Genomic DNA, 25,634 nt, shown 5'->3' with positions numbered 1-25,634 from the left:
GACAAACACATAACTCTCGCAGATCTTGACCATGAAGCTCTGGATACAAAACACTTCGCTGGAGGGTTTGCGAAGGCCTCCAACTTACTTTCAACCATGGTTATCTTTGAAGTTCTGAGGAGGTGGGAGAAACCAAAGAGGTATTGAGAACAAGGAAATAGAGGGAAAAAAGAGAGAAAGGCTGGAGAATAAAGTGGGTTCCGTCTCCCCATCATGTCTTTTCATCACCCCAGGCCCCAGGTTTATACATAGTTCAACATCAGCCTTTGAAAAGCACTTGGCCTCTTTCGGTGAGAATTATGGGACTGTCAGAAACTGAGCAGCCAACAGAAAGGATATGTGTCTTCTCATCGAGATGATAAGGTCTGAACTGAGGGTCCCAGAAGGAAAGGTTCTTTAAGAAAAAGGGGGAAATGATTTAAGGCAAAACATCCTTTCTCCGAGTGAATTCAGAAGTTCCTGCCAAACTGTATCTTTCGTAAGTACTCTAGGAGCATAAACCAGTAAGTACAGTAAAGCCTTTTTCACATTATTAAAATTTGAAAGTATCAAAAGTATCACATAATAAAAAAGAGGTTCAAGAACAAACCTTCCTATATTTGATTCTTTTTTATTGGACGAAGACATATCTTTTTAAAATTTTGGGTTGTGATTTGATTCCAAAACGATCTCACTGAACTTTAGCCACAGATCTTTGCATCTTAGAATCCTAGGTTCTCACTCACCAGATTGCATGCTCTCAGCACGTGAAACCTGCTGTGTTCCAGGCAGGTAAAGTGACGTCGAAATGGGACTCATCGCCTAGAAACTTCCATTTCGAGTTTTGACTCTTAAGCCATTGATGAAGGTTGGATTTCCTCTCTGGGAATGTGTGAGAGAATGGTAGGAGGTTGCTCTACTGCTAGAAAAAAGGACTTAATGTGAAATATACTCACGGTCATAGCTAATTTCATGTTCAGGGACTGAGCAGGCAGGGAGGGAGGAAAGAGATGGCGAGAGCTCCTTGCTGACCTCATCCTACAAGTCACAAAACCCTAAAAGAGCCCCGGTGACCCAGGAGACTTCCCTCCTGTGGAGGCCTTCGAAACTTTGTCTTCTTGGAGAAATAAACAAGACAAAGGAAAGTTGTTTGGCTTCTAAATTAGACCAGCCTTTTCTCCGAAGAGCCAGGCGGCCGCTGAGCCAGACTCGTGGTCTGCCAGGTCCTCGGCCGCCAGAAGATCACATTGCACTATTCGACTGCATGAGCCCATGGCCAGCGATGCTCCCCACATGGATCCAGCCAACAACGACAGCTCCTCTTACCCTTCGGCCTTGACCCTATGCACACGTGCATGGTGTTCTCAAGGACTGTGCTACCACCGAACAGGAGGAGCCTGTCTGAAGGGTTCGTAGATTTGTAAAGACAGAGCAGGTAATCCAACCTGCTTCCCTTCAAAATTCAAGTTGAGAGTCTCTACATTTTGGGAATTCCTAAGAATACTTCTAAAAAAGGAAAAGCATTCAAGGAACTCATGAATTTGAATTTGCTCTGACAATCCAACAGGTCACCGTTTAAAAGTGAGCAGTGCTGTGTTTGAGGGCACTGACAAGACTCTCACTGGGGTCCAGCTGACCTGGACAAATACCGAGTCCATCAGTGGCCTTCTGGGACAGAGCAAACCCCATGCTAGATGATTTGACTGTTTTCCAAATGAAGCAAAGTAACCCCACTTACCTTGCGTGGGGCTTTCACTAACATTAGTCAACTGTGGGTAAATGCTATGACTGGAATTCTGCTTTCTTGCAACGATCAAACGCTTAGTACTGTTCATTCATTCATCTATTCAGCATGTTTTTGAGTGCCTACTATGTGCAAAGCTCCATTTGAGGTAGTGGGAGCAGAGCAATGAACAAAACTGTGTTCCTGCTCTAATGGAGCTTATATTCTACCAGGGTGGCGGGTACAGGACAAAGATAGAGGATAAAACAAGTATATCAGATGGTGATAAAAAGCTATGGGGAAAATTAACGAGTTAGATTTGATAAGGAACTTCAGGTGGCAGAGGGCATTAGTAGCGAAGTAGCAAAGTCACCATTTTAGATAGTATTGGTCAGGAAAGACCTCACTGAGAAGGCGACATTCAAGCCAAGCCTTGAAGGAGATGAAGGTGCCAGATCTGGGCATCTGGGGAAGAATGTTCCAGGTGGAGTGTTAGTTCTATAAATACAAAAGACCTGAAGTGAGAGTGTGCCTGGCATGTCGGAGGAATCACAAGAAGCCCAGGGTGTCTGGAAAGGTTTGGGAGGTGGGTCTTGGAAGATAAGCTTGGGGTGGGGGTGGAGGCGGAGCTGTGGCTTTAACTCTGCAAAAGAAGGGAAGAGGGAGGCAAACCCTCAGAAAGGATCACTCGGGCTGGTTACTCACTTCCATGCTGATTTCTCAGCACAGTTTCCACCAGGCAGACCACAGGTCGAACATCAACGTGGCATGTGATGGGACTAGGCAGGATGGACGTTCTATCGACCGTGAATGTGGAATCCACTCCTTCTTTACATGTCAGCATTGGCTAGACCAGCGCTGTCCAATGTGGTGTTCACTGGCCACCTACACTACTGAGTACTTACAATGTGGCTCATCCAAAAGCAGGGCTGTACATGTGACATACACACCAGAAGTTAAATACACACCAAGTATAGAAAAAGAAAAAAGAATGTAAAATGTTTAATATTTATATATTTATAATGCTTTATGCTGAAATGATAGTATTTTGAATACAATGGGTTAACTACAGTATTATTTAAATTCATTTCACCTGTTTCTTTTTAACTTCTTTTAATATGGCTACTGGAAAATTGAAAATTGCATATGTGGCTCACATTATATGCCCATCGGACAGAGCAGGGGTAGAATGGTACTAAAATGGAGCTTCCCACCACAGAGAAGCTCTAGATAAAGTGCAGTAGCTCCTTAAATGAAGAGAAAGGAGGACTCGGGCTGCGAAATACAATCTCCCATGAGCAAAAAGAAAGGCACTGGCATTTGAAGGCAAAGAGGCAGCTTCCTCCTGCAGCCTTCTGTATGAAGGGCAATAACCAGACACCAAGAAGCTATGCAGTAGGCTTCTCCTCGGAAAACCAATCCAGGAAACTCTGGTTTTAAATATTTAGGTTTGATATAAAAATAAATGCCCTAAATTCAAACAGGCTACCATTGAAAGGACTGTAACTAAAAAGTATTCATCCTAAGTGCTGGTTACCAGGCAGGGCATCTGTGTACATCATCCCATGAAATCATCATAACCACCTGGGACTTCTTTTATTTAAAAAAAAGGGGGGCGGGGAGGGAAGTGAGGGTGGGAGTGTTTTTAGCTTCAAAGCCTGTTTCCTCTGAAATCTTCTATTTCATATCTACGACAAGAAGCAAGTGATCCTTATCCTTTTCATTTTGCATAAAGCTCTTCATGCATGGAATAGTCGTATAGGTCTTGTTCGCTATGTTATGTATATCATAGATAGAGGAAGAAAACATAAGTTTCCTGGGTATATTTTGCCAAGAAATAGTTCCTCTATTTTATGAGTGAAGAAAGTGAGGCTCAGGGGTATATCCATTTGCTCAAGGAGAGTCAAATTAAATCCCTGCCCTCTGACTTAAAAGACCGGGCCCTCCCACCAGGGCCCACCTGCCAGACCCTGGGTGTGCAATACAGACTCACGTGTTGGCCTCTGACTCTATTAATACTCTGGTCATGGCTACCTCACCCCATGGAAAACTCAGGCCTCTCTGTACCAACATCTAAACAATGCCTGGAACGGGGGAGCAACAAGGGCTAATACGCAGAAAGTTGCAACACCTGAACATCTACACAGACCCCAAGGAACAGGCGGTGCAGAAGAGGCCAGGGGCCTCGCTGCTTACAGAGCCTCGAAACTCTTCTAGAAAACCACCGATCTCACACTGCCTGGTTTTCTCCTAAGGTGGAGGCATGCCTTCAGTCAAGCTACTGAAACGCCTCCCCGTCTGAGCTATGGCTCTATGATCATATAGTAAGTGCAGACACGCTAGCCCTGCCCGCTAAGTCCTTGACAGAATTTCGCCACTGGAGTCCTCCCCCCAGCTTTCACTACCATTCTATTTTACCGTCTGCTCCTTGACTTATGGGGAAGCTTCTTCTACCCCTAATCACTGTTCCGCCGACAAAACCCACAAATCCATTTCATGAGCGAAGAATTTCATGCAATCCGAAGTGGATGAGAGTCTCTTGCTCCTCATTCTAGACATATTGGGAGTACCAGACATATCTTAATATTTCAGAGAAGCTTTATCATTGAAGAGTCAAAAATAGCTTCTCTTCTTTATTTTTTAATATGATAAGTTGTGGCAGAGCTACAATACTAGGTAAAGATTTTTTGCATCTTTGAATATAATTTATAGCAGTATTAGTTATTTTAAAATGCACGACTGTGCATTTGTCAAAACTCTTAGATGTATATGCCAAAAAGAGTGAATTTTACTGTGCATAAAATAAAAAATTAAACTTTAAAAAAAAAAGTAAATTTAAAAATGTAGTGATGACCTATTATCAGATTAGCAAAATAATTTCTATTAACTGGTATTTAGAGTCTGTCGAGTAATCTGCTTCCTGGGGAAGTAAAGGCCTTTTCAGAGTTGAGGAATTACAGAATTATGGAGTTGGAAAGGCTCTAGGAGGCCTTGTTTTACTTATGAGGAAACTGAGTCTCAGAGAGGTTAGTAGGAAGGTTCTGGATCACCTAACTTGCCTTATAACTAGGAACCCGGGTCTCTTCACTCTCAGGCCAGTGACCTTTTGCCCACAATGACACCCACTAAAGACACAGAACACATCCTCCTGCCTAAGTCCATTCAGAACAACATAGCAGCAAAAGCAAAACTTTTAAAAAAATACTGAAAACTTCAATGCTCTTTTCCTAGTGCTTGGCCAAATGATTTTACTTAATGATATACGTTTCAAGTAAATATCCAGTTTGGTTGTAAATGAAATCTTGCTTCAAAATATGAAAATTTTTGCATTGCAAAAGCTCTTCTTACAGCCCGATACTCTCCTGGCATGCGTTCCGTTCCTTCAGCTATGGCTTAGTTATTAAAGACAGCTGTGTCCATTGTTTACGAATATTATGGATGCTGAAAACCTAATAACAAAACCAAAAATTCTCAAGAGTCCCCTCCTTCTCCTTTGCTTGAACCTAAAGCTGAAAAGAAACACGTTTCCCACCAATGTCAGGAAGAATCACTCCTGTCATCTACCAGTCACATTCATAAACTCGGACTGGCCAGGGAAGAGAAGCCTGGAGTCGACATCGCCCTATAACCACAACGTGAAAGTATGTTAAAAGCCTGTTTTGTCAAATAAAAGGATGAAAAAATTCCAGATATGTATCAGTGTTAATGAAGTGGTGAGAGTAATTTTCCATACTCATTTTGAAATTAAAAAGAACTTTCCCACTATTGAATTTTAGTTCTTAAAATATGACCAAAAGATACTCCTTTGTAATGAGTCACTGCTTTATTGATGTTTGACTACAAATTTATAAGACCAAAAATGAAACAGGTGCCGTTTCCCCTAACAAGAATGTCTTTTTATTCATTATGAATATAACAGTTTTTTTTTTCTTTTACTTAACTCCAGCAATATTCAGAGGTTTAAAAAGTCCTTGCATACGACGTTTGGAACATAATATTGTCCGTCGTGATCACATTGTCTGAGTTGTTACATGCACCATACAGGACAGAAGGGAGATAGTAGAGCCCAAAAGCAGTGTGTAGAATTGCATAATAGACACGTGTGACACCGGGTGTAACTCCAGGTTGTTTATACCTTGCATGGTACTCCTTACACAGAAGGTCACCCAGATGCTGGAAGCCTGCCCCCATTCTGAACAGCAAAGCCCACTCGATATTTCAAGCTTGCTCTTCTAACCCACAGCTAAAGGACTTGGGTGGGTTCAGAGGGGATGATTCACTGTGATGACAGTGTAGGCTCAGAGATGGGCTTTAGAAGACGATGGATGTGGACAGGGAGAATCATCTCCTGTGTTTGCGGTTCCTCCCCCCACCCCCCGATCTTTGGGCAGCTGGGATCCAAACACACTGCTGCTTACCCCAAACAAGTGGTACCATTTAAAATTCCACTTGAAGGAAATGGTGGTAATTGAAGCCATTCAAGGAAGCACAAAAGCACTGCCACCCTGCACATTGAACATTTGAATGACATTTAAAAGGTGCCAAAATTTGTAATCAATTCATTCAAAAGATATTTCCTGAATATTTACTGTGTACGGAACTCTGGGATGGTTATTCGAGGAAAAACCAAGATAGCAATGAAAAAGAATTATGATGCTTTACTAAAACAGGCAGGAGAGACAGGAAAAGGGGCGAGGGGCAGCACCATGAAACTCCCAAGATAAGAACGGAGAAAAAGACCAAAAATTCTGGGAATATTCTAAAGTGCCAAAACACTAATATGTCATTCTATTTTGCTGACAAAATGGGATATTGCTTTTCACTTTTATTAATGCCTGTTTGCTTTCTCTTCCTCCCACATTACAGGAAGATACTTTCTTACATTTGTCATCTCACGAGGCTGGTAGGGGGCTGAGCTCACCCCAACCCCCTGCCCCATCCTCTTCACACATACTCTGAAGTCCCTTCAATAGTTTGTTTGGGTTTTTTTTTTTTAATTCTTTGTATTGGATTCTCTTCCTCTACAGATTTGTCATAAACTCTTCATGTCACCATGCTCACTGAAAGAAAAAACTGAATATTTAGCTGATTGCCTTTCAGATCGAAACAAAGCCCCAAGTAGGAAGATAGAAAGTCCTAGATGTATATGGCTTATTTTCAAGACCATAAAGACTTCGAAAGTGAAAGACCAGACATTTAATCAATTTTCGTTTGTTTGTTTTCTATGTGCAGACACTCTACACAGAGCTGTGAGGTACGTGATGCCTGTCCACAAGAAATGCAAACTCTAAAACGCAGAAGGGATGGGAACGAGAGTCCCGGTGGAGCATCAGGCCTGGAAAGCAGCACAGACACCCCTCACTCTGAGCCAGGGGAGAGGGAAAAGGCTGGGGAGACAGAGGGATGTGGGAGGCTGCTCGGGTAAGGGAAGAGGCACTGCAGAAACTCAAAGAAAGACGTCATTTTAGTAGGGGAGCAGGTACAGAGGTCACTCTCTCAAAACGAAGGAGTCAGGGATGGAAAGAGAGGAGCGTAAATAAAGAAAAGCCTTGGACTAATTAAACTTGGGAGCTGACAACGTTGACTCACTTTTCTCTTTGTTAATGTATTTGGAGCAAGATTTGAGAAGAAAAGTTTGGAAGAAGAGACGGGATTTCAGCAAACTCTGCCATCATCCAACATGCAATATATGCACTGAGGTTAAAGAGCACACACAGCACTTTTTTCAGAGATTTTAAAAACACACCTTAACATCACTAGCAGAAGATTAATATTCTTCGTGCATACGTGAACGTCGACGGAACTTTAACCACTCAATAGAAAAATGAGAAATAAAGACACAATTTACAGAAGAAACACAATGGACTGATAAAACGTATGAAAAATGATCAGTTTCAGAAGCCAAAGGCCAGTGAAAACAAGGTTCTCAAATGGAAAAACAGTTTTGGTGGAGGAAGATGTACACATACGTATTGCTAATTAAAGTGGAAATTAGGACTTCTCCGATATGAAGATGTCCTGTTTTAGCAACACAGACACATACACACACACACGCAGACACTACGCCTCCCTTAAAAAGTTTGTATCCTTGACTCACTAATGATATTTCTGTGAGTTTAACATGAGTAAATAATTAGAGAAATAAGGAAAGATTAATTTTCAAAGATGTTTGTTGTATCATTCGTAATAGTGAAAACTGAAAACTATGAATTTTTACTATCAGCAAAATGATTCAGTAAATGATAGTATACTGATGGGATATTATATAGCTAGAAAAATTATTCTTCAATGACCTTTTAATGAAGTGGAGTTACATTCACAATATAATAATAAATGAAAATAACTGGGATGCAAAACTACTTATAGAATGTGATCCTGTCTAGTCATAAAACTATAAATAAATATAAAGAAAAATGGTTGGAAAGAAATATATCAAATCATATTAACGGTGGTTAACTTTTGAGTTTTATGATTAGTTCTATTTTTCAATCTATGTAGACTTTTTATAATTATCATATATCTTATCACTGGCACATATCATCACATAACATCTTAAACTTGGCATGCAAAAAAATGTTGCAGGATGGTTTGATTTGTCCAGAGAGAAAAAGTGTAAAGCCCTTCATCGTTGAGAGCTCAGTGCCTAATACAGTACCTAACACACCGAAGACATTCGATCCTTGTTAAACTCAGAAACGACTGGCTGTTTGTAGAGAGAAGTCATGGATGGAAAGATAGAAGGAGGAATGAACAAATAGTTGGAAATCCTTCAGTATTTAGTAAAATCGGCATCTTTCTTGGGATTTTTAGGAGACAAAAGAGGCTCATCATGTGACAGACCTTAAAGAGAATAAAGGAAGAAGAAAAAAATACAAGGAATGATCTTTGCAAGGATACAACGGGATGGGATTTAATCAGTCAAGCTCATTTTTCTACCAATTGTCATGATCTATTCCAAACGACTCAAATTTATAAATATATCTGAGTATTAGACAAATAGGAGAAAGCAGCTACATGATTGCCCCCTTCATTCTTTGGAGGATAAATTTACATTCACAGAACCACTAAAAAAAACTCACGTTTGGGTGACCCAACTCCTGCATATGACTCCGAGGAGGGTTATCCAAAACTGGTGTTTCAACCTCACCAGTGACTTTTACAAGGAATAGATGGGCCCCATCAGATAAACGTGCATTTCTATCCATCTTTGGAAGCAGAGGCAGTGAGAATGGCTCTGTCCCAGCAACCATCACATTTTCTTTGTGTATTCATAATTTCTTGGCGAGGAGATGCACTATAAAACACAGCCGATGTGAGGGTAACAGATTCGTGTTCTTCATCCACACTCTGCATCACGGTGACAGATACTTAGGCTGAACGCCCAAGGCTGAAATCTGGTATGAGTTTAAACTTGCTTAGACTTGTGAACTTCACGGAGAGGAAATGTAATTCACATTTTTATTGTGTTAATATTTCTTGCACCAAAATTAGGGTTCTTTGTGGATGCTCACATCACCATTATACCTCCCTCAAAATGTCCGATTGCTCTTCGCTCCATAGATTCAAAGGGCATTTCTCACTTTCAAAAGTCTATAAACAATCACACATAATATCCCAAAATTACACTAGTTGGTGGCTGGAGGGAGGGAGGATGGAAAAAAATGACAAGTGGCTTTTTAAGAAGGCAGTTCAGGATCTCAACTACTATGAGTTCTTTGATCTGAGGCAAGCTATTAAGCTTCTTCATCAAAAAAATGGGGCTAATGGCTTCTAGGATGCAAGATAATTTTGAAAATTAATGTTTAAGCCCTATATGTATCTGGCACAGAGTATATATTCAGTAAAAGTAGCTATTATTGTTAATAATGCCTCTTAATAAATCATTTGCTGATTTATTTTCAAACTGTGTGTTTTTCTATAAATGATCATGCCATACAAGAAGTTTCCTTTCCAACTGTTTTCCTTTATAGGGCTTATTTTTAAGATGGGTGATTCCTTGTGTAGAAAAATAACTCTATGGGATGCTTCAGCTATAAATTATATAAAGAAATAAGCATAATGAATCTGAGAAACCACAAAAATAAAGACATATATGGGCATTAAAATTCTGGATTTGCCCTGAAAACACATGAGGCAGGAATGAAAGAGAATTTAAATATACAAGTTATTTCCAGTCTATTTAACAACAACAACAAAAATTATGTCCCCTGTTGATTTCAGGAACTTGCTGATAGAACCCAACTAGTAACACAGACGACAAGGCTCATGTCATCTTTAAAATATGCTTCGAAGCCCTCACCTCGGTGTTTCCACCAACAGTGTATCGTGACACTCGCCCAATTCAAATCAAGTCCTTACCTTGAAAAACCCACCTTACACCAGGCTCCACCCTCTAACCTCATTCATATCCCACCTCTGGCCTTTTCCTTCTGAAACACTATTTTAAGTCTCTGTCAAGGTAACGATCTATGACCACAGTAAGCAATAAACTCGGCTTTGCCTCACCAACAGGTCATTGGGGTGGTATTTTCAAGAAGCAAGAATCCAACACCACCATAACAACAGCTGCCCATTTACGGACTCGGACTAAAGAAGACGGCATTGCAATGGACCTTCCAGCAGAAGCCTTGGCTGACAGATCACAATGGCGCAGATTCATCTAACAGAAAACACCCAAGCACAGCCACTTTCCGACGCAAGTTGGAGGTCCCTCTTAGTGGCCAAGTGCTATCCGGCCCTTAAGGAAAAGCGATCTATCTATTTATCTATCTATCTATCTATCTATCTATCTATCTATCTATCTATCTATTTATTTATTTATTCAGTCATTCATTCATTCGACTGTTCCAAACTGAGATCTTTTTGTCCTCAGGGTGACGGTACATCCACAATGCAACATGGAACACTGCAGCAATAATACCAATATTTCAGACTAGTTTTGAAAACTACTCTGAGGGTTTTTGGCCCACACTGCTTAGACAAACTGCCCACATTGATCTAATCCACTTAATAATTGCTCAATTCTCCAATTTATTGCCTAGATGTAGCCAAATTTCTCCCTGTGGACAGGGAAGAGATAGTGACAGCCTAAAACAAAAAGGCGCCAAATTGCACAGATTACAAGTAAGGCAGAGGCCATGTGAGAAGGTTCAGGCATGGAAGTCCCGAGTCGTCTTGTCAGAGGAGCAGTGGTGTGGCTGGGGATATGTAACTTGGATCGCCGTGGCATCATGTGACCATGGAAACGAGATGTCCCACTGCTTCCTCTTACAGAGAAGCAGTCTGAAGCCAGGCACACCGAAACAGGGAGAGGTCGGGCATGTCTCCCCTTACTAGGGCAAGGTCAATTCCAAGGGTGGAGAATGATGCTCTCTCTCTCTTCTAAGATCTGGCACAGCGAGTGGCACTCATCACTGGTGAGAGATTCCTGCCACTGCTTCTTCCTGCTGCCATGAGTAGTGGCAATCTTTGAGGCTCAGAGAACACTTTTCGAACAAGACCTCCCCAGGGAAGTCATCCACATTCCATACAAAGCAATTCATAACAAGTGCTATAGCAGCTGATCATAAATCCTTCTTCTTCTCTGAGCTCATCGGCTGTGGTGTGCATCTCTCTATTCCCCGCTGAATTTAAACACTAAATGTGCAGGGGGAGATTAAGTTGCAAAGGGGAGAGAGCAGCCGTGGGGAAAGAAAGGAAAATCAAAGTCAGCATCCATTTGTTCATAAATTCAGCAGTTATTTTGAATGCCCATCATGTACCGAGCACTGAAGTTACAAAGTCACCATTCTACCCAGATGAAGTCAAATAAAATTATCATGAACAAAAATATTATGAATCATTTCAAATATCTGGGAAGTCAAGGATGGGTTGCTCTAAAGGGTTTACTTAGCAACAGGACCTGATCTGGTCTGGGAGTCAGAACAAGCCTCCCCGAAGGAGGAAGGTTTGGGCTTCCAGGGGCGGGATGAGTGGGTGTTACTGAGATATGGGGGGCGACAGAGGAAGAAAGGAGAGAAGAAAAGGAGCAGCCTGGCAAAGCCATGCAGTACTAGACCAGGGCCCCCCAAAGTTGACTTGGCAAACGAATCCTCTGAAGATCTTGTTAAACTACAAATTTCAATTCAGTAGGTCTGAGGTAGGGCTCAGGCTTCTGCATTTCTAGCAAGTTCTCTGGTGAGGCCAATGCCGCTGGTCTGGTCCACACTTTGTGTAGCGAGGATCTGAGCCCAGAGGCCAGAGCAGAGAGAACAAGGGAGGGTTGACGACGAGGCCAAGGATCTCAGTGGGGGTTTGGGGCAGGGGGCGGTCAGACCACACTGGGCTATGCTGAACACGGGGCTAAGGGGACTGGAAGCCATGAAGATCTCCATCTTCTTTGTTCTCTCGAAATAACCTTCTTAGGAGTTCATTTTCCCTGGGAGACAGCACTTTGCAATATCTAAAGCATAAGTGAGAGCAAAGGTGTTTATGGACTTCAGGGCTTCTAAGAGCCAATAAAGTAGAGCTCCTTCATCCGTTAACAACCCATGTTTATTAGCAAAAATCCTCTGAACTTAATACGCCTTTGTCAGCAAAAGTAATTGATCTTGGCCGGTTAATTTGGCTGCTTTTACAGGCTGAGGACTTGCCACTCTTTTAAGAGTGTCTGACAGCGCTGTGGGGCTTCCTCCCTTCCATAAGCAATTTCCAAGAACACCGAGCCCATAGGCTTCTTAAAATAGTTTGGTAGAAGAGAACGCAGACACCTCTCACTGGCACCTTGGTTTTTAGTCTCACACGGCTGAAGACGACGAGTTTTACAGAAATGCCTGTGCCAGCCGCCACCATCCTAGTCTCTGAAAATTCGACTGAACAGAGGCACACAGAACTGTTCACTGCTCAGTTAGGCAGGTAATAAAAACTCAAGCTTAAACAAAAGAGAAGCAGATGTGTGCTTTACCCATGGCTCAGTGTACTTCATAAGCCATTCTTTCCTTCTGCCTTAGGAAAGAGTCGCCTTCTTTCCGTTTTAGAAGGAATATAGGACGTAGTCACACTGAACACACGCTAACATGACTAGACCACTCTATGGAACAGCTGAAGAAATTCAAGTTTCTGTCCCACCTATTAACATCGGGACCCTAGAGAAGTAATTCTCTGGGCTCTCTCATCCGCCTAAGGAGTAAATGGGGATGATGCAGTTTAACAAGTAATAGTAGAGCATTTCTGTACATGAGTCATGATGATATTCACACCTAAAAATGTTAGACGCTCTGCTTCTGGAATGGGTCAGGGCGAAATTGTGAAACCCTCTCCAGATAGCTTCAAACATTAGCATGTTCTCAGCTGTCTGGAATGCCATATATACTGTCCCGATCTAAATCAAGGATGCAAAATCATGCGTAAGGCATTTGTTTCATTATCTAAGGAATCCATCTCAATGAGATAAAGAATCTTTCTGGTCGTCTGCCTCTGTCGCCACATCACAAAAACGCGGGTAGGCGCAAATTTGGAGAGTGTAACTGAGGAGGTTGGACACAAAATACAAGCCACCTGGCACACACGATATGGACTTGAGAGCGGGAGACGCCTCAGCATGTTGGCGAGTCATCCGCCAGAGCCAGTGGTGTTGCTAGGGGTGCTGAGCACGTGCTCCACTCTGCAGGGAGTGCTCCAGGGCCGAGAGCAACCCGATGACAAGGAGTATCTAACAACAGCGATTCTCCCTGGCAAGAAGGGGCTGGCCGGCTTTACAGGGGAGAATTGTCACAGCTGGAAGAGAAGACACGACTGGCTTTTGGTGTATTATATCACAAGATGGCAATATGAGGGAAGGAGAGAAAGGCATTCCAGACTGGGAGGCGGCACGGGCCAGGGACTGGAGGTGTGAGAAAGAGTAATGGGCTGGGAAAGAGCTGGTGGTCGGTGTGCCACAGGCGTGTGTGTGAATGTGTATGTGTGTGTGTGTACACATATGCGTACGAATTCAGAGATACACAAATACGAGCGTACCTGTGTTTGCGTGCACACGCACGTGCACATACATACACTTACCTGATGTAGTCGACTCTGTTGCTGTCCACCCCACCTTCTCGCCCTTACCGCTGAGTGCACACGCCAGACTTCCAATTGTCAGAGCCTGTGTTTCTTCCTCGTGCTGCTAGAGGCCACTTTGCCACCCGAGTGGCAGGCTTGAGATGGTACCCGATCGACAGCTCCCAGAGCAGAGAGGAGTTGGTGGAAATATATCCCAGCTCTCTTTCCCCTCAGGAGAGAAATTCTGAGGCAAGAATCAAACACTGGCTTCCAGACTTTACCCAGCAGGAGTGAGCTCTGGTCACACACAGTGATACTGGCCTGGTGACATTTGACTGGCTGCCTCCCTGCCTCGCTTCATCTGCACATTTTCTGCCAGAGTCTCCTCCACCCCACATAAGCTACATATATGCAAATACTTGTCTCAGGGTCTGTTTCTGGGGGAATCCGAATTTAGATGCATAAATGTATGTGTTTGTATTTATATTTATAGGCATGTCTATATGGGTCCGTATCAATGTGTGTGGATATAGTCGCTCACAGCTATAGAGATGCATGCACACAAATACGTACGCACACAAATACATACGCGCACACACACCACGTCCGCGCTGAAAGGCGTAAATGTGTTTGCATCGCTCTATATATAACACGGTCGTTTTCCTTTCCACCAAAGCACAATGGATCGCTACACGCAGGCTTCCTTTTTAACAGAGGAACCTGCAGCCGAGGCCCCTCCCTGCAACCTCCACAGGGGCATTCGGTCTCACACCGGTCCTGTCCGAAGCCCTAGTCCAGCTTTGCCCTCTCACCCGGCAAATCGGCACCTGGCTCCTTCCAGACCCGTCGACGCTTCGCGGGTGCCAGGGCCAGGCTGTACGTTTGGAATGTCCCCTCCTAAAACAGACATTTGCACGACCACCACTCTCGAGACAAGGCCATTTGCTGCCAAGACATTTTTTCTTTTTTTTAGTGTGCTACATTAACAGATAGCAAAATGAATATATATATATATAATACATATTTATATATAATACATATATATATATTAAAAACGAGGTTATTTTAATAGCAAGCTGCAAAAAAGCAAGCTTTATACCTCAGATTTTTCACGAAAGGCAAAACTGCTCTGTGGCCCTCCCCATCCCCAAGCCTGCTGACTACTGTCCTGCCCCAAGCATGGGCTCCATCCTCGTTTCTGCTTATCCTGTCAGTGCCAATACTGACATCTGGAACATAACAGAAGCCATTAGCTGCCCCTTGCAGAGGGTGGCAACATGGAGGACTAGGAAGGATATAGGATTAGGGATATAAGAATGTAAAAAAGTCTATATAGGGAGCTAGAAACTGATACAGAATATAGGCCTGGAGAGAGCTCACCAAGCAGAAAAGCTTGGGCAAGTGAAAACATCTTTGGAGTTTTGTGTCTTCAAGCACAGATGAAAGCAGAACTCCCACGCATTGTGTCCAGAAACGCAGGAGATCTGAGCGCCTTGAGTGCCTTTGAGTGTGTGACCCCTGCACACACAATCTCCAAACTCACACCTGGGTAATTCAGAAGGACTGGCATCTGTCATTCCCAATCTCTAAACTCAATATCAGGACTTTGGAAAACTTGGCATGACTTGTCATTGGTAAGCTGTACGCCCTTCCATCCTCTGTGCCACCTTCCAAATCCCCTCCCCAGGAGGCTCCAGGCCCAGCCTTGGCACACCTTCAGGGAAAGGCGACTGGCTCAGGTGCAGATTTTAAATTTCCTACTCAGATATGCCTTGTTTTTCCTCGATCCTCTCAAAAGAAGGAGATGCATAAAAATTATATAAATATATCAGGAAATTTTATAGCTATTAATATGAAAGAAATAAAATTGAGAAATGGGCAGTACTGAATGACAAATAGAAATTATGTACATAAGAAAATAACATGAAGCTCTTTAGCCATAATCTGCAAAAGAGGAAAAACATGGAAATTGAATCTGAATATGCAAACTTATACCTCCATCAGTAAATCACTTCATCTCCATTAGTAAATTACTTTTGTGTTTTTATATATTATAATATAATACATATTATGTACCTCATATTATATATTTTATATCTATATATATGTCAATATATCATGTTTACTTTAATCTGGACTCTCCAGGTTGTATGTACATGTGTGTAGGAAGGGGAAAGATTTTAGAAACAACATGTAGAGAAATGACAAATGCTATGATTTATGATGGTCCACATATGATTTTACTTTTGTAAAATTGGGATGCTAGAGTTCCCCATTGTTTAGTATTCTGAGATGCATACCGTATGTCTTTATTACAAAAGATTAAAAACTTTACAAATATACGGTTGTGCTAACTTCCTGGAGTGGTCGTTAAGACTAGATTCACCATCATCACCGTCACCACCATTGCCACCAATGATCTTACTCCAAAGTTAAAACACGTAAACAAAAAAGACCCCACTTAAAAGTATAACCTGAGCCAAGTTTCTTTTTTCATGCTTAAACACTTTGAAGATCTCTTCAGTATATAAATTACAAGTCGGCAAGTCTGGGGCTTTGTCTCACTAATCTCTACTCTGTCCTGAATCCACAGTTTGGGGGCCACTTCCCACCGCCCATTCCCCTCAGTGTAACGGAGTTACCCTCCAAGCAGCCTCTCCCGCCCTCCAGAACACACCAAGGCCAGCTGCACGTGTCCCCCTCTGCTTCCCATTTCACGGCACTGAGGAGCTCAGCTGCTGCTTTAGCGAGAAGCTTCTCTGCCCAGAAGAGCAGACAATCCCTGTCTTCCTAAAGAAGAAGGCAAGTGGAGAAAAACAGCCCTCTTTCTCTCTTTAGAGCAGTGGTTCTCGATCAGGAGTCAACTTGTTGTCGAGAGGACATGTGACATTGCCTGCAGACATTTTTGGTCATCACAACCGAGGTGGTGAGTGCTACTGGAATCTAATGGGTGGCAGCCAGGGACACCGCTAAACATCCTGCAGTGCACGGGACAGCCCCCACCACGAAGAACGCCCCAGCCCAGAACGTCCCCAGCTCCCGGGGCGAGGAACCTGCCGTAGAGAGATGAGCTCTCCCCGTGGTTCCCCATCCGGAGGCAGAGGAAGGGAGACGGTAAAGAGAGTCAGGGCCGCTGTCATGAGTCTCGGCGGCAAGGAACCGGGAGGAAAGCCCGTGGAACACCCCAGGCAGAACTTACGACGCAGGAGCACTTGGTGCACTTGTTCCCTTCCGGCCGGAAGTCCTCGCCTTCTCGGTACTGCACGCCCTCGAACACACAGCCTGGAAGGCAAAGCGGCGTTGAGAATTAGGGCGGTCTCCGTTCAGCTTGACACTACTCATCTATCCACTGCTCATCCATCTCCCACCTCCACCTCCGCCTAGCGCTGTGTCCTCTTTAACCAGAGGATGAAACTGCTCCATGGTTAGGGGGAAAAAAAAAAAGTTCAGAAGACTGACATGGGCCCAGAAGCCCAAGATGCTAGAAGGCATGGAAGAAGTCAGAAGCCGGGTCAGCTTGGGGGGCAGCAGTGCACGATGCTGAACCCTGCTGAGTCCGAGGAGCTCACATGGCCATCTTGACCACTGCTGGGGGACCCAAACCCCAGAGAGCTCGAGGAGGCCACCAAAGAAAGCCCAGTGAGAGATGTCGATGATAAGCTAATGAACAGATGACATGGAAAGCTGCCACCAGGGGAACACCCGGGAATTGCCCCGCCTCTACCAGGCCCTCTGTACTCCCGATCTCACGCCATCTGCACAGTCAGCCTACAAGGTAAGGACTCTTGTCACTGTCCCCATCGATGAGGAACACCCAGCTGGCAGGTGGCAGAGCTGGGATTCGAACTCAGCTCTGACCCCCCAGCCACACTGTGCAGAGGGTCAGGCCCCAAAGCAAGAAGAGGCAGAGGCACTCCAGGGGCTGCCATGCAGGTTTTAAGTCCCGCCCTATGTGTCGTTAAAGGCACTGAGGCCTCCACCGCATTTGGCTAAAAATAGGACCAAAAACCCAGGAGGTATCTCCTATTCCAAAAGATGCTCAGGACACTGTTGTGTTCTTAACAGAGCTCACGCATGACCTGAAGCACAGTCTGACCACTAATCGAGTGTCACATAGACTGTCAGCTAATGGCAAAGACTCTCTCCTCAAGCCTGTCCTCACGAAGTGCTTTGCCAGAACAGCTGAGGTCACTTTCCACACAGTAGACAATGCTGGAAACAATACTACCAATGGCTGAAACTCAGCACAGGGGGCTGTTGCAAACGACTGACTCATGCCCCTGGGAGCAAGTGTTCAGGGCCTGCCAACTGAAGTCATCGACAGAACCCACCAAACTCATGAAGCAGCTGGTTCCTGACAAAGAGCAACCAGGATTACCCATAACCACCTCATCTGGCTGCTGGACCTGTTTGTTTTAAAGCTATATATGGAGCCCTTTGTTCAACTGAAAAGCCGAATGCTACCGAGTCTGAAGTTGAATAGCCAAGGGAAACTGCTTTTAAAGCCCCTTTGATACCCATACCCGTGCAATCAGCCATCCCCTTCCCATTGATGCAGGAAGACCTGCTAAGCTTGAGTCCCTCCCAGGGGTCCTATCTCACTGTTGTTAACAACGGCAGGTACCCGGTCATCGCTTTTCAAAGGACACTGCCAACAAAGGGTCTTCGATTCTTGCAGCACTGGTTCTGTCATACAGATTGCCAGACAACAAACTACATTTGACGACTTAAACAGGGACTTTTAAATGAAAATCCTATGCAAACTCTTCCTATCACAACTCGCCATCCGTGAGCCAAGAGTCAAATGAAAGGAAGGAGCAGACTACTAAGAATGCCTGAAATCTGTCTCAGGAAGAAGCTGGCCACAGACCGTACCTGTTCGTCATTATGTGGAATAGCATTCCATGATCAATGACAGATGTCAGTCCTTCTGACTTACCGAGGAGAATGCCCCAAGCCTTCCCTGGACCGTCCCTATATAGCCTTGGCTGAGGCCTCCCTCTAAGACAAAAAATAAAGCATTCTGATTTGCATCCCAAAGATTGGCCTTTGAAATTAAGAAGAGGGGGCAAAGTTGATTCTTGATCCCATAACCAAGGGCACAGAGCCTGCCTAGGTATCAGGGGCCTTGTGTAGCATGCTAACTGTTAAAGATTTGCCTCCCAGGGCATATGGAACCAAGCAGAACAGCTCTCATGGCATATGGGGTGGTGGGAGGTAGGACAATATGGCGGCCAAGAAAGAGAAGAAACCACCCCCCAACCACAGCTTTGGCCTTTCCTCACTCACAGGCCTCAGGCAGGTACTTATTCTCACTGATCTAATTCCTTCCTCATGAACTGCGGACAGTACTCCCTCCCTCACTGGATGGTCATGAGCACTTAACACTGCAGTATGTGCAATCATGGAGTTCGGCCTTTCCTTCCTGGGAACTCAACCAGAAAGACGTAGTTGCTCAAATATGGTAACTTCAGCTGCTGTTTGTACACGCACACTTTCAAAGGCAGCCTAAAAATATGACTGTCCTGACTGAGGAGGAACGGTATATACACTGAGTTGATTCTCTATCAATAAAGCAACAGTCTACTCAATGCGACTAAATTCATATTTAAGAGCTATGATCGTTTTTAAATCTATATATTATAAAAACTTTGCTCTGTTATCAATCTCAAGCTTGGCTATGCACAGGAATTATCTGAGAGGCCAAAGTCCCACCCTCGGAAATTCTGATGGAACTGGTCTGTGTGCAGCCTAGGCATCAAGATTCATTTTTTAAAGCTTCCTGGTGGTTTTAGTGTACACTTTAGAGGACTACTGATCTAACTTCATATAGATCTTTTAGGCATTTAAGAGTATGGCTACATGATACGAAGCATATTTAATGCATTCACAAGAAAAAAGTACCCAAGCAAACTCTATTCGGTGCATATGAAATAAATAGATTATGGGACAAATTATTTTACTTTCAACCAGTTTGGGGCCTTTATGTAAGCTCATGTAATAATACCTCATAGAAATCTCACTGTGAAAAGGAAGTTTGGCTCAATAAAGACTGTCCAGGGATCTCAAGAAGGTCGGGAGTAGTGGAGAGTGTCATTCAAAGATGAGAAAAGTCTAGACCAGAGGAGGGACTCAGGTCTAGGCACATTTCAGGATGTGGAGGGGAGTGGCAGATGCCTGCGGAGGTGGGAGGGACTCATCTTTGCAGAGCACTCCACCATGTTGCCTCAGCCATGTGCCAGAAGGTCCGCAGAACAGAGGGCCCTTTGAAGATTAAAAGCAAAGAGTAGTTGTGAGTATCACCTCCAAAGCACTCAGAGAAAAACCCAAAATGCGCAGAACATCTGTCTAAGAGTATGTACCAGGGGCTTAAAGGATCAAGAAAAAATCTCTCACCTCAAAATCTTTGGGCTCTACCAATGGGCAAGAAAAGATGCAGGAGGCCTGAACATCCTGTTTGGAAAAGTAAGAGGAGACACTCGAGCCACTGGGAAGGAAGGGCCCTTCGCTGTCATCCTCTTAAAAGACAGTGGGTTTCTCCACCACACTGTAAATTGAGATGAGCAGAACCCTAGGCTAAATTCACTTACAGACATAGCCCTCCGTTTTCAGAAAACATCTGGTCACCTCATCACCAAGGCAAGCTCTGGCCAAGGGACTGCAACGTGAAGCAGTAAAAAGACGATTCTGGTAGCAAAGGAAAGCCACAGTCCTCCCTTCCAAAATAAGCATTACCTGTGGCCCTGTGGAGCGGAAAGCAGGCCTTCTGAGCCTGGAGCATCCTCCTGCCAAGACCTACAGCACGGTGCATTCATCCTGGGCTCACCAGAGTCCCACCGGATATTTCTATGCAAAGAGGTTTGTTCTCTAAACCCATTAGGTACACAGATGTAAAGTGAGAAAAATTCTAGTCAAGAAAGGGGGAAATCATGCAGTCTTGAGAGATCTCAGAGGTTTCAATGGTATTGTGCTGCTCCCCTTCCTGAAAACTTTACCTGGACAGGTGGGGCAGCACGTTCCCAGGTGCCTGGAAGGGTTTTTACAATGAACAACACATCGCACTTCAGACTCTGTGACAACGCCTTCCTGAAAAACAAAACACCACAAGCAAAGTCAGCCTCAAATTCCCACTGAGGAGTTATTCACTTTTGGAAAGTAACCAAGGTAACAGGAGAAAAGTCTGAACACAAAATGCGCAAAGCAAGGGTCAGTGTCAGGTCCAGAGGTACGTGGCACAAATGAGTTCAGATCTCCCCAGCTCACCCCCTCGACACTTTTGAATACAGAATGCAAATCTTGTTATCCATTCTTTACTCTGCTTTTATTTAGTCTTTCTCTTTGGCCCTCATTTACTTACTTACTTACTTACTTACTTACTTACTTACTTAACTTTTAACAATACTATTTTATTTATACTCATGTATGAAAAAAGTGGCTGTACTATCGTGTTTACATACATATCAATATTGAAAACGGAGTTTGATAATGAATCACACCCAAATTTTATAAAGAACACACGAACACCAAAACACTGATTGGTTATAGAAAGCAGAGTAGAAGGAGAAACCATTAGTTACCATTTTCATTTTCATTTTCAAAGAGCAGCATCCACTGAGAAGAATCAAATCAATTAGTAATGTTCATCTCTACTGCAAGATAACGTCCGTAGAAAAGTGAGTGGTTGTACTGATTTTATTGCTTTTCCTAAGCCATTTTATCTTCTTCACACTCAGTGATCTATGTTGCATTGAGAAAGAAAAAAACGACTGGCAAAATACCATAAACACAAGATCAAAAAAGGATCTGTGCCTTAGTTATATAACTGAAAAACTGCAAAAAGCTATGGCCCAGGATCAATTTCCCTTTTGTATCTGCAACCCAGATGGAGGATTCGAGTTAGTTCCCAGCATGAATTTCCTGTCCATTATCTTCAGATTGTCCTTTTCCAGTAAAAAACTAACAGCGGAAAATAAAGGTACATTTTCACCATCGGAAAACTTTTCATAGGAGGATATAAGAAAGAAGTTAGAATTCAACTCAATTGGAAATAAACCAGATCATTAGACTAGCTGCTACCTGTCTGGTACCTAGTTGAAACCAGTACATGCAGGCTCTACCAGAAAGCGTTTTTAATGACAGCCTCCTTATTTCTTGCAACCACCCTATGAGGTAGCACTATCCTCATTTCATGGAGGATGTAAATAAGGTCCAGAGAGGCTAAGTAACATTCTATGAGTGGCAGAATCCGTATTTTACTTACTACACTGCGCTCTTTCCCCTGTTACTGAATCTAGGTCTTATGAAGACGAGAGTTTGGAGAGAGGGGTTGTAACTGTCATTCTGCAGAGAAGCATTTCTTCCTTGATGGGGGGGGGTCAATAAACAGCCATTTCCTGCATTCATAGATGAGGTCTCCTTCCCCAAAGGAAGAAAGTTAGCAGGAGTGGGAAGGTGCCGGCTGAGCCAAAGAGAAGATCTTTCTAACAAACTTAACAGAGGTTTGCCCTTATGGTTACTGAATGAAATGATATTTTTAAATTAGCTAGAGGGACCTAGGAAGAGTTTTTGAGAAAGAGAAAAATTAAAAGCAAAGTTCATCTTAGGAGGGTAAGATTTCCTTTCTGTGCTCTGTTCTGCAGTTCAGCACTTCCTGATGCCCAGGGCTGTTGGTCTTTAAGACCTCTTCCAATAATAATTTGGTATTCATGCATCGTGCTCTCTGAGCCATGCCAAGTGGCTAGTGACTCGGATGATAGGTGGCAGGAATTTCCGTGTCGACAATTGGCGATGCCTTAATGTATTATTCAGTCAACAAAACATTCCCTCCCAGGTAATCATTTTCATTTAATTTAAACAAAGTCTTCATCCAGAGGCAGGAAAATTCCCCACTGGTCCAGACAACTTGAGGATCTTCAAGTCCTCTGTCTGTTGCAGAAACATGTTATGCTACACTCCGAAAGGCACGCAGTTGTCTCATTGTGAAAAAAGTGTAGGGGAACAAACTGATGGTTGCTGGATGGGAGGAGGTTGAGGAGGTGGATGGAAAAGCGAAGGGATTAGGAAGTACAAATTGGTAGTTAGAAAAAAAGGGGATGTAAAGTACAGCATAGGGAACATAGTCTAGAGTATTGTAATTACCATGCATAGTGCCAGGTGGGTATTAGACGAATTGGGGGGATCGCTTTGTAAATTATATAAATGTCTGACTACCATGCTGTATCCATGAAACTCATATAAAATAATATTGAAGGTCAACTGTAACTAAAAATAAGGAAATTTTTTAACAAGTTAAAACAACGATCAATCAAGACAGTGTAACTATGGCTTTCAGAGCGCCCCTATCAAAGAGTGGAAATTTCATTGATCAAGAAGCAGAGGTGGGGTGGTGCAAATTTTAGAATGAATGTGGGCTTTCAATGTTATTAAAACTCACTGTTCTGGTCTCTTTGTTCCATGAAGCTGACCTGGAGTGAAAATTCAACAAATATTTATTGATTCAATTACTCTATTATTTACATCTGTTCTATCTACTACTTATTTTCACGAATAATTTAGATTTACTACATAAATAAGCTGAACACTTAACTGAACAAATAACTGAAGATCTTATGAGTGAACACACCTACCGCGGGCATGTAATAAACACGAAAACATGAAATTCAGATTCAATAAACTAAATGTCAATATACTTGAGATAAGATCAGAGAGAAATATACATTATTATACTAAATTTTCTTTCTCCTTTAAGCGCAAAAGCATATCCTTGGACAGTGAAACGGGGCTAAGGGTAAAATGATTTAACAGCATCTTCTGTACAGAGAAGAATTTTTAAGTGATTTCAAAATTAGATAAGCATTTTAAGAGCATTTTTCCAGAAATAAAAATAGGAGTTTGAAATTTTAGATTCTTCGTTTTTCATTTAGTTCAGCTCGGGCGTTTAAGGCTTAAAGAATTCGTGCCACGTGGAAGCGATGACCTTTCAGAGCCCGGCACCAGCCACAGTGGGCTCCGTGGGAGCTAAACCGGTGGTTTTTAAATTTGTCAGGTTGAAATCATTGAGGTTAAAGTGTACTAATTGCTTTGATTGAGGATAGTGTACAGATTGGCTCCAGTTCAAAATGTTTCCAAACCAAAGAAGGAAAACATATATCCTCTAACAATACCTCTTTCTGCTAACAGGAATTTGGGCTTTGCCGAAAGTTGACTCATAGGAAGACAGGAATTCTCCCCAAGGACATATGCATCTTCACAGAGTTTTTCCAGGCACAATTTAACAAGGATGAACGTTTCCACTGTGCGTTTGGAAGCAAGTCCTATACAATATCTGCCCCGTGCCTACCTCATCATGGTGAACATCACGATAAATAAGGTTACAGTGGTTTTGCATTTATTTTCTTTTTTGCGTTTTGTTTTGTTCTGTGTTGTCCGAAAGGAACTTCTAAGGAAGACCTCACAGATTCCTTTTCGCTGGAGAGTGAAACAGTTGGACTTTACCTGGCACTGGCGTAGGACACAGGGTTCTGCAGCGCTCTGCCATTTGAAGGAGCTGTTATAGGTATTTCCTTCGTAGGAGCAACCTAGACAGGAAACACAGAAGCAGGAAGACAGGCCAGGAATGAATGTGGGTTTCCTTTATCTTTGGAGCGAAGGAGTCATATCTTCTAAGCCAGGACTAGGGATCACAGGAAGCATCACACTCCTTGGCTATCTTCCCCAAAACACAACTCAGCTTTTTAAATATCCACTCGGCTTTCACTTATTTTAATTCTTTGTCTACTGAGAAGATTAACCTTGCAGACTATATTTTCAAATGAAAAGCCATGGACTGATGAGCTATCTTGGCCCAAATGCATAATCTCGTGACTTTACTTATGCCGAGTGAAGTATAAGGTGGACCAGGGCTAAAAACACTGTGGCGAAAGGGGATTTTACATAAGACTAAATGAACTCAAATGCTGCAGGTCAAGAAGGAAGTTTAAAACATGGTAGGAAATAAAAGCAGAAAATTCAAATATCGGAAATAATTGCAAAATCTTATGTCTGTCTAAGACTACGCTCGACAAACCTCTGTCTTCACCAGATGAACTCTTCCAAGTCTGGCCTCTCAACACTAAGAGCTAAGGTTTCACATTTCACTTTTAGGTTGAGAACTAGATTAAGGAAATCCGAAACCATCAATGTATGGATTATCACATCCTAATTCACTAGCCAAAACAGAAGTCATAATCATCTGTTGGAAAAACCAGAAGTCAAAGGCCAGAGACCCTGAAAAGAGGCAACGAGCCAGTTAGCTTAAGTCCCTGCAGAAAGAGCCAAAGATATAACGGTGTGGAGATCACAGCCTAGATCTTGATTTAGTTGGTCCGAATAGCACCCTCCAACCTGTGTGTCACGCTTCTGGGGAAGATACACCTGGCTATGTCTCTAGTCACTGCATAGTAGGTTATTAGGAGCCAACCAGGCAATGCAGAGCAGGAACACACACGTGGGGATGATTCAGAGGTAAAGGGGCCTGCCTGTCTGTACCAACGATTGACTTCTGGCAAGCTGATCAACTTCAATTTACATCAGTTTTTCTTGTCCGAGAAACAGAGAGGAGACTTGTCTCCTTCCCTAAATTCTTTTAGATACTGCTATGGTAATAATTTTTTTAAAAAAATTGCTCTTAATATGTATAAACAGAATAATGAAAGACTTAAGAAAATGTCAATAGACATTTTCGTAAACTTGGAACCACGATGTGAATTCGCAGAGAGTTATGAATGACTGAAAAGATCTCGGCAGCACTCCCCTCTCGAGCTCCCACAAATCAAATTACTAAAGTGCACAGCTGATTGGAAACATATTAGGGAAATGCTTTCACTATATATTTTTTAATTTCCTTTGCATAAAGTGTTACGGCGATAAAATGTTC

The 25,634-nt window shown here is 43.0% G+C and overlaps 1 protein-coding gene across 7 annotated transcripts in view; it reads right to left on the bottom strand.

Moving 5' to 3' along the window:
• The window catches only part of BMPER (BMP binding endothelial regulator), a 221,533-nt gene that overhangs the window by 146,343 nt on the left and 49,556 nt on the right, over positions 1-25,634 (bottom strand). For all 7 annotated transcript variants that reach the window (XM_039862724.1, XM_039862722.1, XM_039862727.1 and 4 more), the window contains exons 4-6: positions 24,215-24,297; positions 20,716-20,806; positions 16,920-17,002 (exon numbers count right to left, since the gene is read on the bottom strand). In XM_039862724.1, coding sequence (XP_039718658.1) covers positions 16,920-17,002; positions 20,716-20,806; positions 24,215-24,297 — 257 coding nt within the window. The remainder of the gene's footprint in view (positions 1-16,919; positions 17,003-20,715; positions 20,807-24,214; positions 24,298-25,634) is intronic.

The sequence above is a fragment of the Pteropus medius genome, unplaced genomic scaffold, assembly GCF_902729225.1.
Source record: "Pteropus medius unplaced genomic scaffold, Ma_sr-lr_union100, whole genome shotgun sequence".
Lineage (NCBI taxonomy): Eukaryota > Metazoa > Chordata > Mammalia > Chiroptera > Pteropodidae > Pteropus > Pteropus medius.
This window is presented reverse-complemented; position numbering and strand designations above follow the sequence as displayed.